Below are 16,789 nucleotides of genomic sequence, written 5' to 3'. Positions count from 1 at the left end.
GCAGGGGGCAGCAGTGAGAACAGCGTGTGGTGATCAGATGCAGGATAGGTTTCCGCAGGAAAGCACACTGAATGTGGAGTATGAGAGAAACAAAGGAATGCAGATTAACTCCAAGTTTGGGGACCTGAGTGGTTGGAAGGATGGCACTGACATCAAGTGACAGGGGCAAACCCGTAGGTGGAGCAGGTTTGGGGAGAGGGAAGAACAGGAGTGGACTGTGGGGAGAGTGAGTTTGGTATGTCTGTTAGGTATAACATCTAGTAGAGTCAGCTGTTGAATATGAGCCTGGAATTCTGGGGAGAGCAGGCATTGGAAATACAAATTTGAGAGTCATTGGAATATAGGTGATATTTGAAGCCAGGAGTGAGTACAGAGAGAAGAGGGTCGAAACACTGGGCAAGGGGGTCATACCAACAGGAAGAGCACCTACTATGCACCATACACTCTTTGATGTGCTTTGCGTAGATTATAGGTTGACTCATTTAATCTCCAAATCAGCCCCATGAAGGACTACTATTATTATCCCCATATCACAGAGGAGGCGTCTGAGGCATAATGCCAGTAAGTCAGTAACTGTTTTGTGATATGAATTGATGAAATACATGTAAGTTTTAACTTCCTTTTTGAATAATACCAACTTGTTTTGAAATAAATCATATAAAATTTTTCTCTACAAGCTTTTTCCAGTAAGTCTCAAAAATCCTAGTAGTTACACATCCCAGTTACACTTTAAAGAATCAGCATGAGTCATCAGTTCAAAGGTGCTTTTCTTTCCAGCTGATGGAACGTTCTAGGAAAGAATATTAAGGAGAGACAAAAAACAAAAGCATATGTTTAAAAAAGAGAAAAGGAGACTCATTTTCAGTGTACAAGCAATGTCATTATGTGCTTTCACGTGTCTGTTCCTCAAGAACCACACATTCTTTGGGCAAAAAGAGATACGTACGGGGAGATTTGGGGCACAAATCTCCGGATTTTGGGGCACAGACTCCGGAGCAGGCCTAGGATAGGGTGAGGTGGTGGCCCTGATCTAAGGCAGAAGTTTTAGAGGAGACGGAGGGATGGGTCCCGGCCACGGCATTTTGTACTAAACCTGTTCAGCGTAGCCTGATGTGCAGACAGGGCATCTTCAATGTGATACTTTGTGGGGGGGGGCACCCGCTTTTTTGGTTTGTTTTCAGTTTTTTCCAGTTATAACGGATGCACAGTGAACTGCGTGTGTTTGGAAAAATAGCCATGCATTCTCTAATTGTATGTAAGGGTGAGAGAGGCAAGTCAATAAAGAGGAATTGTCATCACTGCTGCCTGTAATGCATTCGGGATGTCAGCAGGATAGATTCTAAGACTACACCTTGCCCTTAACAGAAATGTGCCTAAGACAGGGAAAGACAAACAGCGCTATGGTGGTGGGTTAATTATTGCAGAAGTCTTACAGAAAAAAAATTTACAATTTTACCTTTGCTACCCTGGGGATTTTTACGTCTTGGACGAGGATGCAGGTCAATGGACTTGCTGTGCGCTTTTCTGCCTTCTCATCTTTCTTGGGAAAAAGGTGATTGTGGAAGAGGAGGTGGGTAGGAGAATTGCAAATGGTTTTTTTGTTTGTTTGTTTTGTTTTTTTGTTTCAGACAGATCAATTTTAAGAAAGTTGACAAATGAAAGTTCAGGATCTGGAAATAAACATTTCCCCATCCGCAGTGCTCCTTGGAAAGTCTTCCCATACTTTTGAGGGGTTCTGTAACTTAAGTTGTGAGGTCAATGGGGAAGAAGGAGAGACCACAGAGGTGGTCTACAGAGCCCCAGACCTGAGGCAGCTGGTAAATGCACGCATTTACCACACACCAGAGAGCAGCGTGGCCCTTGAATAACAATACCAGGAAAAGCAGAATCCAGAACGTCAGCTTAGAGATGTGAGAAGTAGTAAAAAAACAAGAAGGATCCTTTTAAGGTCATGTTCATAGCAAGAATAAAAACATAAAGGCTCTGGGGAAGGATGATGCAATGTTGAAAAGATAACAGAGAAAGCAGAACTAACCAAAGTCTCTTTTATGCCATTCTTCTCGCGTGAGCTAACTTCCCATGGGAAGGGTAAAAGGATGATGGTAGGGGGAAACCTACATGCGAGGGAGGTAAGAAGTAACTTAGTTATTTTAATGAGTTTGTTTTTATGGTTGGATAAATTGTAATCTGAGATATTTAGAGTTTATAATGTTAACCATGCAACCGTGGTTGATCATAGAAAATGATTTCATGAACAGAAAGCTGAAATTAAGAACCAGCGTCATCACACTAACCTTACCTCTAGGAACTTATTACTCAACTTAAAACCTAGGCTTTGCATCTTCTTTCTCATTTAACATTACAGGTGACCCTTTAAACAGAAGAGTTTGAATTGTGGGGATTTTCCGTCTGCAGTTGGAGTTGCAGATGTGGAGGGCCCACTGTATGCACTGACAGCACCCTTTGGTGCAGGGTGCATGAGCAAGCTCAGATTTGGACATCCACGGCTGGTGGGGGTCCTGGAATCAACTCCCCTCAGATACCAGAGGGACAACTGTAGTACGTAAGTTTTGGGGGAGTCAAAAGTTGTCCAGGGATTTTTGACTACACAGAGTGTCAGCACCCCTATCTCCTCCCACAGTGTTGAAAAGTCAACTGTATGTGGGAACAGCTCTCCAATATTCTTCATTAAATATTCTTATGTACTGAAATTTTAAATAGCTGCATAGTGCTCAAGTATGTGAATATACTCTAAATTTATTAATCCACCATGGTCTCATTTACACTATTTCATGTTTTTAGTTTTTAAAAACCATACTGGAGGTATGATCATTTTATATAAAATTATAAATTATTGTTCTTTAGGGGGGGCAGGGCTGGGAATACAAGAAAGAAAACTGTACTTGAACAAAAGTTAAATAAAAAGAAAGAAAAAAAAATTATTGTTCTTTAATTTTAGGTCAGATTCCCAGAACAGGAATAAGTGAATCAAAGGCTTCATATTTCAAAAGTCTTTTAATAAGTATCACCAAAATCACCTTTGGAAAGAACCACCTATTTATATTCTCAAAAACCATAAATTAGTGCTTATTTTTTCAAACCTTATTATTACTGAAAGATTTTGGTAGAAACACTTTTCTTTGGTGATTTTCTTATTGTGATAAAATAGACATAACATAGAATTTAATATTTTAAGTGTACAATTCAGTAGTATTAATTACATTTGCAATGTAATGTAACCATCACCCCTATGGGTGATTTCTAGAACTTTTCCGTCATCTCAAATAGAAACTCTGTATCCATTAAACAAAGCAAAACTGAAAAATGATTTTTAAAAAATATTGCATTTCTCACCCTGGCTGGCGTAGCTCAGTGGATTGAGCGCAGGCCTGCAAACCAAAGGATCACTGGTTTAATTCCCTGTCAGGGCACATGCCTGGATTGCAGGCCAGTTCCCAGCAGGGGACACGTGAGAGGCAACCATACATTGATAGTTCTCTCCCTCTCTCCTTTCCTTCCCCTCTAAAGATAAATACATAAAAATCTAAAAAAAAAAAAACAACTCTAAGAGTTTAAAAAAATATTGCTCTCTCTTGCTGACTGTTCTTCAGTCCCATCAGCAATACTCTTCCCTCGTCTCCAGACCCTGGAACTCTCCTACACAAGTCAGACTAGGACAGGATGTGCTCCCGTAACAAACAGCCCCAAGATCTTGTCTTACACAACAAGTGTTTACTTCTCACTCAGCTCACATATGAGTGAGTCTCCTTCTCCCAGTCTTTTAGAGGTCCAGGCTCATGGGAGCCCAATCCTTTAATCACTTCAGCATTTGGAGCAGGAGGACTTCCTGGCTTCTAAGGCTGGGCAGGAAGAGCCTCGCACCAGCAATTGAGTACTACGCCTGGGAAATGCCCCACGCCACTTCCGTGGTAGCCAGAAGAACTCGGTGAGACCTGGTAACAGGTAATGCAGCCGGAGGTGGCAAGCATATCCCTCCCACATTGCCAAAAAGAGAGAAGAGCTAGACATGGATAAACACTGGAAGTCTCTGTATCTTCATTCATATATTTACTGATACAAAACTGGCTTCATTTATCTATTTGCAAAGATACTTTTTTTTTTTGCTAATAAAGGACCCCAAACATAAATGTTTCACTTTATGTAATGCCGCAGAAATGTTAGAAAAAGTAAGAAAACTAATTTAGAAGGATAGCCATTTGTTCTGAGTAAAAAGTCATGCATCACAGAGATTTGTAAATACCCTGCTGTGGTAAATGCCACCTTGGACTCAGTTTTCTTAATAACATCTAAATTTTGAAGTATTCTAGGTGCTGACACTTTCCCAGCGGTGTCGGGGCCTCTGATTTTTATGTGGTTGGGCTTGTCACGGTGGATGCCCATGGAGAATGGTAAATGTGGACAAACACTTCCCAAGTCCATTAGCAATTTTTCTGAGAAATGGAAAATCAAAATAATTTTTCATTTCACATGCACTCTTTCTTAGAGCTCACTCCTACAAAAGGGTTTTTTTTTGGTATAAAACAAAACAAATAAACCAGTGTTACCAAACAATCAGGTTTTTAAATAGTTGCAGATGTGTACAAGACAAAAAAAGACAAAACAACTACAGCAATGGAGTGAAGTCTACTCCATACGCACTATGGCGGCTCTACTAAACGTTTATTTTGTTGCGTATCTTTCACTCAACCCACAGCGGTCTGCGCTTCCTTTCGGCCTTGCTGCCTGGCGGCATGGCAGACTCGCTCATCTCGCAGGTTACTGCATGGACCATTCGCTCTGGCTGGGACACCAAGTAGCCAGCAAGTATAGGGATGTCGACTACTTCTGTGGCTACTGGAAGAAGCAGCTGTCTGTAGTTGGTCATATCCCAGAGAGCTTTATTTTACCAACAGCTGCCCTTCATGCTGATTTTAAAAGTAAGTTATATTGGTTATATTGTTCCTGGAAAAGTCAAGAAAAATGAGATGTTATCCTTAGCCATCTCTCAGATTATCCGCATGTCAAAATGAGGGCTGTCCGTTGTGCCTTTCCACCAGATGAGACCCTGCCAGGAGTTGGAAATACAGGGTCAAGGTCCAGCAAACCCACCTCATACTGTTTTTGAAAATCCTTTCCATGCAAGTATTTATAGTAAAACTCTATTTAGAAATGAAAAATTCAGGGGTTGTCGTAAAAGGGAGGGGATACCAGGACAATGGGTGTGGAGCAGGCCAGTTCCAAACATAAGAGACAGAGCCAATGGGATGAAGGTGTATGTGTCTATTCGTTATAGGCATGGGCCCATGTGGCTTTTTTACAGAGGCCACGGAGCCCCACAGTCTGCCATCTGCAAGCTGGAGTCCCAGGAAAGTCGACGATGCAAAGTCAGTCTGAGGCTGAAGGCCTGAGAACCAGGAGCCCCGATGTTCAGCGTCTGAGGGCAGGTAAAGGTGGATGTCCCAGCTCAAGAAGAACAAAGCCATTCACCCTTTTTTTTTTTTTGGCTTTTGCTTCTCTTTGTGCCCTCAGTGGATTAGATTGGGAGGTGCCCACCCACATCGATGGTGGACGTCTTTCCTTTCTACTGAGTCCAATGCTTGCCTCTTCCAGAAACACTCTCACAGACCCAGTTGGAAATAACGTTTACTAGTTCTCTGGGCATCCCCTAAATTAACTGCTGCAGAGCTTTTAGAGCTCAGTGATCAAAGATGGTAAGTTAATGACTTGTTTCTCCAGTGTGTGCTGGAAAGGTCATTGCCTTCAAGTACCAATGTAGGTATTTACTAATCTTTGGTTGCAAGGGGGAAAAAACCAAACCTTGATTCTGGTGATTTAAGTAAGAAGGCATTTCACTCCAAGTATGTGGGGTGCTGAAGGAGCCTGAAGAACCAGCCTGGGAAGAAAAGCTGGGTGGCCAGCCAGGCAGCCAGCAGATCTCTTTCAACACTCTTGGCTGGAGCAGATAAACTTTATTTCTCCTGCCGGTGCTTCACTGTGCTCAAGGGTCAAAGTCCTGGGACAGAGAGCCTGGTTGGCTGAGTGCAGGTCACGTGCCCAGCCCTTGGTCCCAGCAGGCCTGAGGCAGCTTTGGCCCAAGAAGCCTCCAGGTGTCTCTTTGGATTCCCTAGTGTGAGATAGGCACCAAGACTCGGTGCTATGTGGGAAAATGATTACCCAGGTGGAAATCGGGACACTTTGGGGAAGTGGGAATGCAGTTCCCACATCTCCTTCTAAGCATTAAAAAACACCAGTGTTTGACACAGAGAACAAAAAAAGAGTGCTCATCGAAGCCCAAAAAGCCATGAGTCTGTTGAGTTGATATGTGCTGATTTATTTTTCTGTTTTCCAATTGTTAGATTGCTTCCTTTTTCTCCTCCCCACCCCGCAACAAATAGCCCTAAGCATATACATCTGAAAACTAATCTTCTCAGTTAGGACTAAGTACTGGGTCTGGAATTATTGGGTTGAAAGATAGGAGGTGAGTTACCATACTGTCTTCATTTTCTATTTTGCTCTGGTGTCCATGCACTTTGAGAACATGACTCATTCATGGCAGATCGGCTTTTCAGTGCCGGGATGAGTTCCCGGTGAGGTCAGTCATCCTGCGGAAACCTCTCTGTGGATAGTGCCGGGGGCCTTTGTAGTGCTGGGAAAAACTCTCAAGTGCTCTTCACTTTCCTTCCAACATATTTTATATCCATTGCTCTCTGGATGAAATAAACTGAAGGGTCACTGCTTAGGTCAGTTGATCCGGATGTAATAGGAGAGAGGGCAGCATTGGCCTGAGGGATCTGCGGGCAGTGGGAGTGCCTGCTGATGTACATGATGTACCCAACCCCCTCTCCTCCACACCAGGTCTCTCTCCAGAAGCTAGACGGGCGTAGGGGAAGCAGTGACTGCGTTATGACTTAGGGGGTCCTGGCTGTGTGCCCTGACCCACATCTCCTTGAGCCAGGTTCTTCTAACTGCACACAAGAAAAATGAAAGACCCAGATTTCTTCAGAGCCTTTTTATTCCAATGTGAGAGAATTGGAAAATTCCCCTCCCACACTCACCCCACCCACATGCCCATTCCCCATTGTCCTACCCCAGCTTCGCTGAGAACGTCCACTTCTCAGGCGCACTGCCAGGTCGGCCGCACCAAGTAGCAGGGTGCTTTGTTTTATAATTATCCATATGTCAGCTTTTTCCTCATGGCCAGAGTACACCAGACCACAACGCTTTGAAATTAGGGGCTGCCTCGCCTTAGCAGTCCTTGCAGCATTGCACAGGGCCTTGCGCACTCCAGCCACCCAATCGATATCTACTGACTAACTATCCTGAGGCAAGTGGAATGGTTCCAGGACTCCTTTGGGGTCTCCAACTCAGAGGTTACGATGTCTAGGGTTGCTGGAAAAGGTGCACCCTCCCTAGAAGCAACCAGAGGATCCTGGAGGAGTTCTGAACCCCCCGTGCAGTGTTTTCGAGGACAGACGCAAGCCTGGTGCAGGAGCAGATGGGCTAGACCTCACCCCCTCTGCGTGGGCTGTGTGGAGCGCCCATGGCGCTCCAGCCACATGGCCTTTTCCAATTTCCTGTGCTAGTTCTCCAACAAAGCTCCCTCTGCGTGTCTCTCCCCTCCCCACCTCACAGGCACCTTATTTCTACCCACCGGCTCCTCATCCTGCAGGTCTTGGCTTACTTGCCAATTCCTTGCTGGCCTCTCAGAATAGGCCCAATTCTGTTGTGTTGTTAGAGCACCAGGAACATGCAGCTCTTTCCTAGAATTTATCAGAGTGTTTTCTTTCTTTCTTTTTTTTAAGAATCTGAGACAAGATTTTTCCTTGTTCACTTCTTGCATTGAAGTGCACTTCAGTGACACCCCTGGCCTGAGACTTTTTGCTACAGCTGTTAACCACCACACAACTGCAACCAGGCACTTTCCAGGTTTTCCCTCTCTGTCGGTTTGACAGAGGCCCACCCATTCCTCTAGTTTTTGGTTGTCACCAACCTCAGTTTGGCTATTTGGAGTTCAGCACAAAGGGCCTCCACCAATCTGACGGGCTCATCGCAGGTGGGCACAAGCACCCAGCCAGCAGCCTGGCTGTTTCTTGAACTGTATGTGCTAGGCCCTCGTGGATAAAAGCGGTCTTCAACGCCTCCTGTGAAGCAGAATGGACATCCATTCACATCCAGCTGTGATGCCTGTCTCGGCCACAGCTACCTGTGGGTCTCTGGTGGAGCTGAATCTTGAGTGCATTGGCTCCGCAGCCGGGAAAGAGCCAGAGCTTTCTCTTAATATTTGGATTTGTAATTATTTTATCTATTGTGTCTGACTGGAGACGGTTACTTCATGCGGACATGAATGTGTGTGTGAGTGTGAGAGAGAGAGATTGAGATTGATATTTACTATAGAAATTGTCCCATGGAATTACGGAGGCCAAGACATGCCATGATCTTCCACGTGCAAGCTGGAGAACCAGGAAGGCTGGTAGTGTGCAGCCCGAGAACGGGAAGCACCAATGCCTGAGGGCAGGAGAAGATCGCTGCCCTCCCAGCTCCAGGAGAGAGGGCATTTGCCCTCCCCCCACCTGTCTGCTCTATTCAGGCCCTCAGTGAACTGCACCATGCCCACTTGCAATGGTGAGGATGACCTTCTTTATTTGGTCTGTTGATTCATATGCTAATCTCTTCCAGAAACACCCTCAACAGACACAGCCAGAGATAATGTTTACCAGCTCCTTGGGCATCCCGTAGCCCAATCACTCTGACACCTGGAAGTAGCTCTCAGAGATCCTGGCTGGACTCTCCGTAGAGGTCGTCCAGCATAGCGCTCACAGCGTAGGATGCTCAAAGCGCATCGCCCAGACTGCTGGTTCAGGAAGTCTCGGTAGGTGTTCTGTGCAGAAAACAAGTATTTAGGTGATATTGATGTCATGAAAATGTCAAACACATTTGGATAGTTATTATTCTGTGATACTTTAAGAAAAGATGCACTATAAACTGCTAGTAGTGGTGATATATACGTGTATAGTGGGGGATCTTTCATTTTTTCTTCATTAAACTTTTTTGTTTTTTTTTAATTGTGGCAAAATACACGACATAAAATTTACCATTTTAACTATTTTTTTAAAAAAATTCTAGAGAGAGAGGAAGGGAGAGTGTGAGAGAGAGAAACATGGATGTGAGAGAAAAACACGGATTGGTACACCCCAACCAGGACCAAACCTGCAACCTAGGCATGTGCCCTGACAAGGAATTGAACCTGCAGCCCTCCAGTTTGCTGGGTGGTACTTCAACCAACTGCGCTACACCAGCCAGGGGTCCTTTTAGCTATTTTAAGTGCATAGTTCAGTGTATTCACATTGTTGTACAACCACTGCCACTACATTTTATAGATTACTAGTTCACAGACTTGTTATACTGCATCCCCTGTCTTGGTGGATCAACCCTCCCCCCACCCCCCACTCAAAGAGTGGCCCCTGGGCGGCTGGCTCCTGCTGCTTGGCATTAACCTTGCCTTTGTCTCAGCGATCAGCTGAGAGCCACCCTTCCAGGTCTAAGTGCGTGAGGGCGTGGCAGTCTTCTAAACTGTTTGGTGTCCGGATTGGAGCAGTGACAGGGGAGCATCTTCTGTGGCTCGGGAAGGGAAATCGTTTATAGGGAAGTCTGGAAGTACTGGAGCCCTGTGGTTCTCATACAGGTAGCTCTCTGGAGGCTGAAGTCAGTACCAACAAAGGAGTAGATGAGAGCATCACGGAGAACTGAATGAAGCTGGAGCGGCAAAAGCCTTCAGAAGCCTGCTGTACCTCTCCAGGCAGGTTTTCAGTGATGTGGTCCACTCATGTTTCGTTTAAACTGTTTTGGCTTCCCCCCCACCAACCCCCCGCCCCTGCCCCCACACCTTAATGCTTGAGAGAGAGAAAGCAGCCTAATAATACCTTGGAAGACACCCAAGGACTTATCTTATATTCTCATTATATCATTTACGTTTTGCCACCACAGCTATAATTTATGCAGCTTGTTCACTCTGCCTGCAGCAGAGATTGCTAGGTTCCTGCTCGAAATCTCTTGTCCTTTTTCTCTTTGCGAGAAAATCCAGGTTTTTTTTAGGGTGGCAATATACCTGGATAAAAGACCACCATTCTCCCTTGCAGTGAAGAGTGTGGCTATGCGGGTAAGTCCTGGCCAATGAGAGGAAAAGCAAAACTGTTGTCTAATACCTGCAGGGAGGCTGAGAAAAGTGCTGACTCAGTGGAGAGGGGGCCCCTGTTCTCGTTTCCCTTCTTCCTTCCTGGAAGGACTCACCAGTAGATAGACTCGTACCAGGAGGTGACACTGACGAGGGAATCTTGGGGACTGTGGAGTCATGGGAGACTCATGGTTTACTTCTGGACTTGTTTTACGTGAAAGAAAGAACCTTACGGTCGAAAGCACTGTCATTTTGGATTTCCTGTTACCATGTGTCTGAACCTAATTCTAATACAGCTTGAAACATACCCAAAGATTCAGTAGAACCCACATTTGACTTTAGATAACTAGCAACTTTGTGACTCATCAGGGAAAGACAACCTCACATGCAGCAGAATCTACAGAGAGGGAAGGTTTCATCTGAGTTAACCTCTATTTTATCAAGATTGGAACCTGACCAACTTTCATTGATTCGAATCCCTAACACATGCTGAGTGAAGCATAAAAATACCTGTCTGTCGTACACGGTTGAACGCCAGTCACCTCAGACTCCATGAGTCTGAAACTGAAACTCATCTTGCCCATCACCACCACTGCATCAACCTTTTTGAATCTTCACCTGGACATTTTTTTTTATTGGAGAGAGAGAGAGAGACAGAGACAGACAGAGACAGAGACAGACAGAGAGAGAGACATTGGTTGCCTTCTCCTACGTGCCTGACCAGGGATTGAACCTTCAACCTTTTGGTCTACTGGATGATGCTCCAGCCCAGCCACGCGGGCCAGGGCCTACAATGACTTCTTGTCCCATGGATTCCTCTCAGTGAATGTTCACTGAAGTTCATATGTATCTGCCTAACTTATCATGTCAGGAGCCTGGGGCCCATCTTTGACACCTTTTTCTTCACTTCTATGTCCAGGCCACTGTCAGGTCCCAGGGTCTGCCTCCAAAATGTGTTGTGATCCGTCTGTTTTTCTGTTTCCACTGGCACTTGGAGGGTGAAGCTATTCCACTTCTTGCCCAGACAACTCCAAAAGAATTTTTTTTATGGATTCCTGTTCTCCACACAGCAGCTAGAAGACACAAACCAGATCCCATTACCACTGTGTTGAAAATTCCTTAAATTTTCAACATGATAGCATTAGGACAGATGGGCCGCAGGGCTTTGCAAGATCTGACCCCTGCCCACGCTCTGCCACCCAGCCTTATCTTGAGCCGGCATCTCTCACTGACTGTGCTACAGTGCCCTGACCTTCTCTTTTAGCCTCTTCAGCATACCGGACTCTCTCCCATCCCAGGGGCTGGCACGGGCCGGTTCTCTGCCTGGATCGCTCTGCTGCACCCCCTGTTCAATGGTCATGCCTCCTGATTCTTCTGGTCACTGATTAAATGAGTTTTTCATTCAGTCTTCCTTGACCCCATTCCCAGTTTTTTTAGGGTCTCCCAGTTATAACCTCTCACACACCCTTTACTCTAACTGCATGACACTTTAATTTTAAATTAGGTACATATATTTGCATGATTTTTTGGAGGAGGGTGCAATGTCAATCTCCCTCCAGAAACCAGAAGCGCAGTGAGGACAGACAGGGTCGGTTCTGTCTACTGCCATATCACCAGCCCCTAGCATGGTGCTGATACAGGGAAACACACGTTTGTGGGAAGAATGAATTGTTGAATGAACTTGGGATGAGACCTCTGGGCACTTAGTAGCACTTGCTTTTGGGATAACTCTCCTTGAATTCTGTCTTATAGGGTTTAATGCTGCGGTTTAAGGGGCAGGCTTCCCGGACCCCCAAATCTATTCCATACTGCTAGCATGCAATCTCCATCTCTCTCTTTTCCCTCCCCGCTCTCTTCAGCCCACCCTCCCCAACCTCCTCCTTTTGTCTTCATCATTGTCATAACTTTCAACAGATGCTTTACAAACAGAGTTTCATGGAATCTTCTCACCCCGCCTGTATGTAGCTGCAATCTCCACTTCGTGGACAGCGAGCCCGAGAGTCACAGAAAATGGACCTTAGCTAAGGTCCTACGACTATTAAGTAGTGAAACTGACTTGGCCAGTGTTGGGCTCTTTTGCTAAGCCCTCACGGTTTGTTTACATCCCTTCTACTCTTGAGTGTGGCACTCCACCCCCAGTTATTTGCTGCTTTTATTTTTTTCCCTGTAGACTTCAGCCCCCCTGCTGATTTTAGTAGGGGACTGAACTTTTCAACAACTAAAAGTTATTTGTAAAGCATTTTGGGCTCTCTGGAGGATGGGCATTAAAGTTACAATGTTTATCTGTTTATCTTTGGGTTAGGCACTCACCCTGCTGTTTTGTAACAAAAGAGCTTTTTGAGTAGGAGGCTTATTTAACTTGGTCCTGAGGGTTACACTCCTACAACATGCTGTCCAAACAGATTCTTAATTACACAGTTTCCACACTGAATCTTTTAAACAATTACTTTGAAGTTTCTTGGTGACATTATCAGGAAAACTGTCTATGTAAACATGTCATGAGCTTGTAAAAAATTGTTTGTGGAGTTCCCAGTGTGTTCCTGGCACATAATAATCGGGTCATAAATTGTTAGTTGCCATTGTGAAAGGTTACTATAATGAACAATAGCTTTTTTGGTATAAATTTCAGTACTTTTAAAAGGCTTAACTTCTTTAGGGACACTCTCCTTTCGGAACACATGGAACAGGTAACTCTTCCAGGTGCCCTGACAAACTCTCATTTGATCCTTCCTCCCGCCGTGTGAAAACCACGCAGAACCTGGCCTTTGTTTCACGGTGTTTATTTTTAGAACAATGAAGTTCTCTACCTACCCAAGCAAATGCAACTTGCCGAATACTAGAGAAGCAACTCCCAAGTCTTCCAGTGTGGAGACTCGGAATGTCAGGGGGGCCGATCTAAACTCGGATTCAATCTGCGTTTTACTCTGAGTGAACGAGGGACGCGATCGAGGAAGACAGCCGAGCGAGTGAGCGCACTCACAGCTGACCGTCCGCTGCAGGATACACGAGCTGAGTCAATCACGCACCCCAGCAAGCAGACCTCCGAACGGGACGAGACATGGCTAAGAAGACTCCCCTTCCTTGTCTCGGTCGAGTTCCTTGTCTTAGGGAGCCGAGAGTGAGTCACCCCGAGGAGGGGAGTAGAAGAACAGGGGAGGGCACGCGCCCCAGGGTGGAGAGGAGCCGAAAAACGAAATTCGGGAGCGAGGGAGCCTCGGAAGGAAGAGGAGGGGCAACTGCGTGCGGGAAGAGAAGGAAGAGGCGTCCCGGGAAAGGAAGAGAAGGGAGTGGAGGAGAGGAAGAGAGAAGGCGGAGGAAGAAGAAGGGGGCGAGCCGGGCAGCGCGGGGTGGGCCGGGGAGGCGCCCGGGGCGGGGCCGCCTCGCGCCGGGGGGAGGGCGGTCGGCGCGGGGGCCGCGCGGGGCGTGGCCGCGGGCTCGGGAACTCTGGCAGGGCTGCGTGGAGTGGGGCGCCGGTGCTCCGTGCGGCCAGACTCGGCTCCGAGGGGCATGACCGCGCCGCACGCGCCGCTCGCCCGCGGCTGCTAGCTTCTCCGGGACTTCCTGCCCGCGCGGTCGCCACCTGGCCGCGGCCCCCGCGCTGAGCTCGGGCTGCGGCGGCGCGCGCGGAGGCGGCTGGCGGGCTGTGCGCGCGGACGGCTGCCGTCATGGGGCTGCAGCCCCTGGAGTTCAGCGACTGCTACCTCGACAGTCCGTGGTTCAGGGAGAGGATCCGCGCCCACGAAGCGGAGCTCGAGAGGACCAACAAGTTCATCAAAGAGCTCATCAAGGATGGGAAGAACCTCATCGCGGCGACCAAAAGTAAGCGGGGACCTGGGCGCTTCGGGACGGAGCGGAGCCTTTCCCTGGGGCGGGGGTGGGGGTGGGCGGACCCGCAGTCTCTTGCCCAGGGCCAGCGGCCGGAGGAATTGAGATTCATTCTGGTCTGGGAGAGCCGAGGGTCCCAGGCAAATGGCCCAAAGTCCCCTTTCCCGCTCTCGCCCCTCTTAGGCGGCCAGAGCCAAGAACCATGCGTGGGAGACCCGCTCGCGAGCCCCCAGCCCCAGCCCCTCGGTGCCTGCGTTCCCCACCGGACCGCCTAAGGGCAGGTTTTACTGCACCCTTAAGCAGCTCACAGCCTCCTATAAACAGAAACATTATTAGTTTTCCCAGTTTTGTCTCGTGATCTTACTGAGGATTCTTTGAAAAACTTCAGGATGTTGAATTGCACTCTTCCCTTGGCAATTTCTGAGCTTCTTGGCCACTATCGTCCCAGATCCTTCACTGTGTTGAACCAGAAAGTCCACCTGGCTTCGGGCTGCTTTCTGCACGTTCCTTCCCTCCTCCTGCGCTGAGGAGGGGTCAAAGATTGGCCTTCTGAGGGCGCGCAGACAGCCTGCTGCTCTCTGGCCCCAGGGAGCGCTGCCTGCAAATAGGGAATTCCACCCCGGTCAAGTTGGATGCCTGCCTCCCTGGCTCTTTTCTGTCTTTTGAAAGACTCGGAAATGAAGTGGCCACAGGAGAAATTGTGTGTGTGTGTGTGTGTGTGTGTGTGTGTAGCTGTCTGAGTATCCGAGAAGAGTCTTTTTAGGAGGGAGGCCGGCTGAAATTCGTGCTGGAATACTGAATTGGTGATGCTGCAGCTGCTCACGGGGAGGCATGAGTTCCATTGAGAAGCAGGGCAGCCTGACCACGCCTGTGACCCATAGTCCGTTCTGAGGATGCCTCAGTGTGCTCCCGGTTCTGTCTTATAAAGACCTGCCCACACAGCAGACCGTGACGGGGTGGGGGGGCGGGTGGGGGGGGGCGTATCCAACTACGTTAACTTTTCCCTGGTTTCTGAGTTCAGCCATTTCCGGCCCTGGGAGCTCGACCCTTGTATGTATGTTTATAGGCATCACCTCTAGGAAAAATACCTCATGTCACCGTGCCCTCCCCTTTGCATTAGGGAAGATGAAACATACTGAACAAATTGTTTCAAGTCCTCAGCACAGTGTCCGGGACAGTCAACATTCACTTAATGAGTAAGTTGGAGTAAGGTTTAATGAGAAGAATGTAGCGAGCTATCCTTGTAACTTTGGAGGCAAGTCACTCAGCTGCTCTGGAAAGTGTCCAAAGTTCCTTTGGGTTCTGTGACCTCTTTGATGTTGCAGAATGAGCATTGGGAATCACTTTGTTTGGGACATGTGACTAGTGAGCTTATTTGGTTGATGGTTCTCCAGTGCCTTGGCATGGGGTATGTGTTGGGTAGGAGGTAGGGAGGGGCTGTAAATTTGTAGGAGCCGGTGGAGAAAGCCAAAGTCAAGGAGAAGGGGGGCGTGTGTGCACATGAAAAAGAGGACTCTTCTGCAGCTTGGTGTTAATCAGTGTCACTGGCTGGGGGAGTGTGTCTTCTCTCTTACTGCCTGGAGCTAGGGCGCTATGGAGCTAGGGTGCTATGGGATAGAGGCTTTGGTGTGGAGAGAGACAGATGGCAAAGCCAGTTTGGCCGCTGGTAGGAAGCTATTTATGTGACTGCATATTAGCTCTTCTGCCAAACAGGACACATGCCTGGTGTTCCAGCAGCAGCCAGTGCATCAGGGGGTCAGCTCTCAACCTTCCTCCCCAGTGTAGACTTTCATTAATTTGTAAATTGGTATCATATTCCTTTTGATTCTTGTCCTTTGCCATAAGAAACATAATTTATCATCATGCTTAAGAAGATCCAGAAAGCATCCTTTTTGTCATCATGCTTAATGGGTTTAATTTTTTTTAACCAGAAGATGATAACAACACAGCTTTAGCTTACGTGCTTTTGTCAAGTTAGGAAGATACTGCCTTTGCCCAGCTTGCTCCGTAAAGTTCACTTAAGAGCACTGGACTTAAGTCAGGACGTCTGAGTTTAAGTCGCCCTCACTTTCAGGGCCTTGGGTATGTAACAGCTGGGCAGGTCACTTAATTCTTTTGTGTCCAGTTTCTCTTGTCCTACTTCTAAGAGGCATTTCGTCGGGCTCTGCAGTGTTTGGAAATTGCCTGAGTAGTTCATTTGAAATCGCAGCCTGGGCCAATCATTTGCCTAACCAATTGAGCCTTCCCATAACATCTGGGAGTCAAGAAGTCCAGGAAGGACATGAGGCGGAGGGAGGAGCTGAAGCAAGAATAACCATCAACTAGGACAGGCTTTCTGTTTGATGTGTTTTACATTGTGTTTTTTTTTCCAGACACGACATTTTGTGCATTTTCAGAATTGTGTGTGTAAGTGGTTTCTGTTTTTAGCTGCCCTGTAAGATGCTGCCTGCACGCACTATGTGCTCGTTGGATTTGTGTAATTTTTATTGCCTTGATGCTTCAAACATTGCATACATGTTTAAAGAAACTGGAGGGCGTTCTGTGGGACCTAAGGCGGACTGTGGAGTTCGGTTATGTAGCAATCAGAAACTACTTAGCACCTACAATTTGTTAAATATTGGGATTGAGATAAAAGAGGGGTACTTGAGTTCATTGTCCTCAAGTTGAATAAAGTTTAATCTCGGGAACATGTCCCCTCTGTATGGCGCCAAGTTCTCAAAGACACAGAAGAGATACACAGACACATGGTAAAAGGTTAACAATTCAGTGTCCAGTCAGGAACACGAGTTGGTG

At 47.0% G+C, this 16,789-nt stretch overlaps 1 protein-coding gene and 1 long non-coding RNA gene across 2 annotated transcripts in view; both read left to right on the top strand.

Annotated features, from left to right (window-relative positions):
• Nucleotides 1–4,655: 4,655 nt before the first annotated feature.
• Nucleotides 4,656–8,974, top strand: LOC118995267 (uncharacterized). Its single transcript, XR_005068238.1, has 4 exons — nt 4,656–4,937; nt 5,321–5,444; nt 6,856–7,020; nt 7,803–8,974. It is a non-coding gene; the product is annotated as an uncharacterized LOC118995267 (long non-coding RNA).
• Nucleotides 8,975–13,603: 4,629 nt separating this feature from the next.
• ARHGAP10 (Rho GTPase activating protein 10) overlaps nt 13,604–16,789 on the top strand; it is a 243,242-nt gene continuing 240,056 nt past the window's right edge. Inside the window, exon 1 of the mRNA XM_037058430.1 lies at nt 13,604–13,990. Within this exon, the coding sequence (XP_036914325.1) occupies nt 13,837–13,990 (154 nt within the window). The 5' untranslated portion in view covers nt 13,604–13,836. The remainder of the gene's footprint in view (nt 13,991–16,789) is intronic.

Source organism: Sturnira hondurensis, unplaced genomic scaffold, assembly GCF_014824575.4.
Source record: "Sturnira hondurensis isolate 20B ecotype Veracruz unplaced genomic scaffold, ASM1482457v3 Scaffold0010128, whole genome shotgun sequence".
Classification (NCBI taxonomy): domain Eukaryota; kingdom Metazoa; phylum Chordata; class Mammalia; order Chiroptera; family Phyllostomidae; genus Sturnira; species Sturnira hondurensis.
Note: the sequence above shows the minus strand (reverse complement) of the source record. Positions and strands in the feature narration are given on the sequence as shown.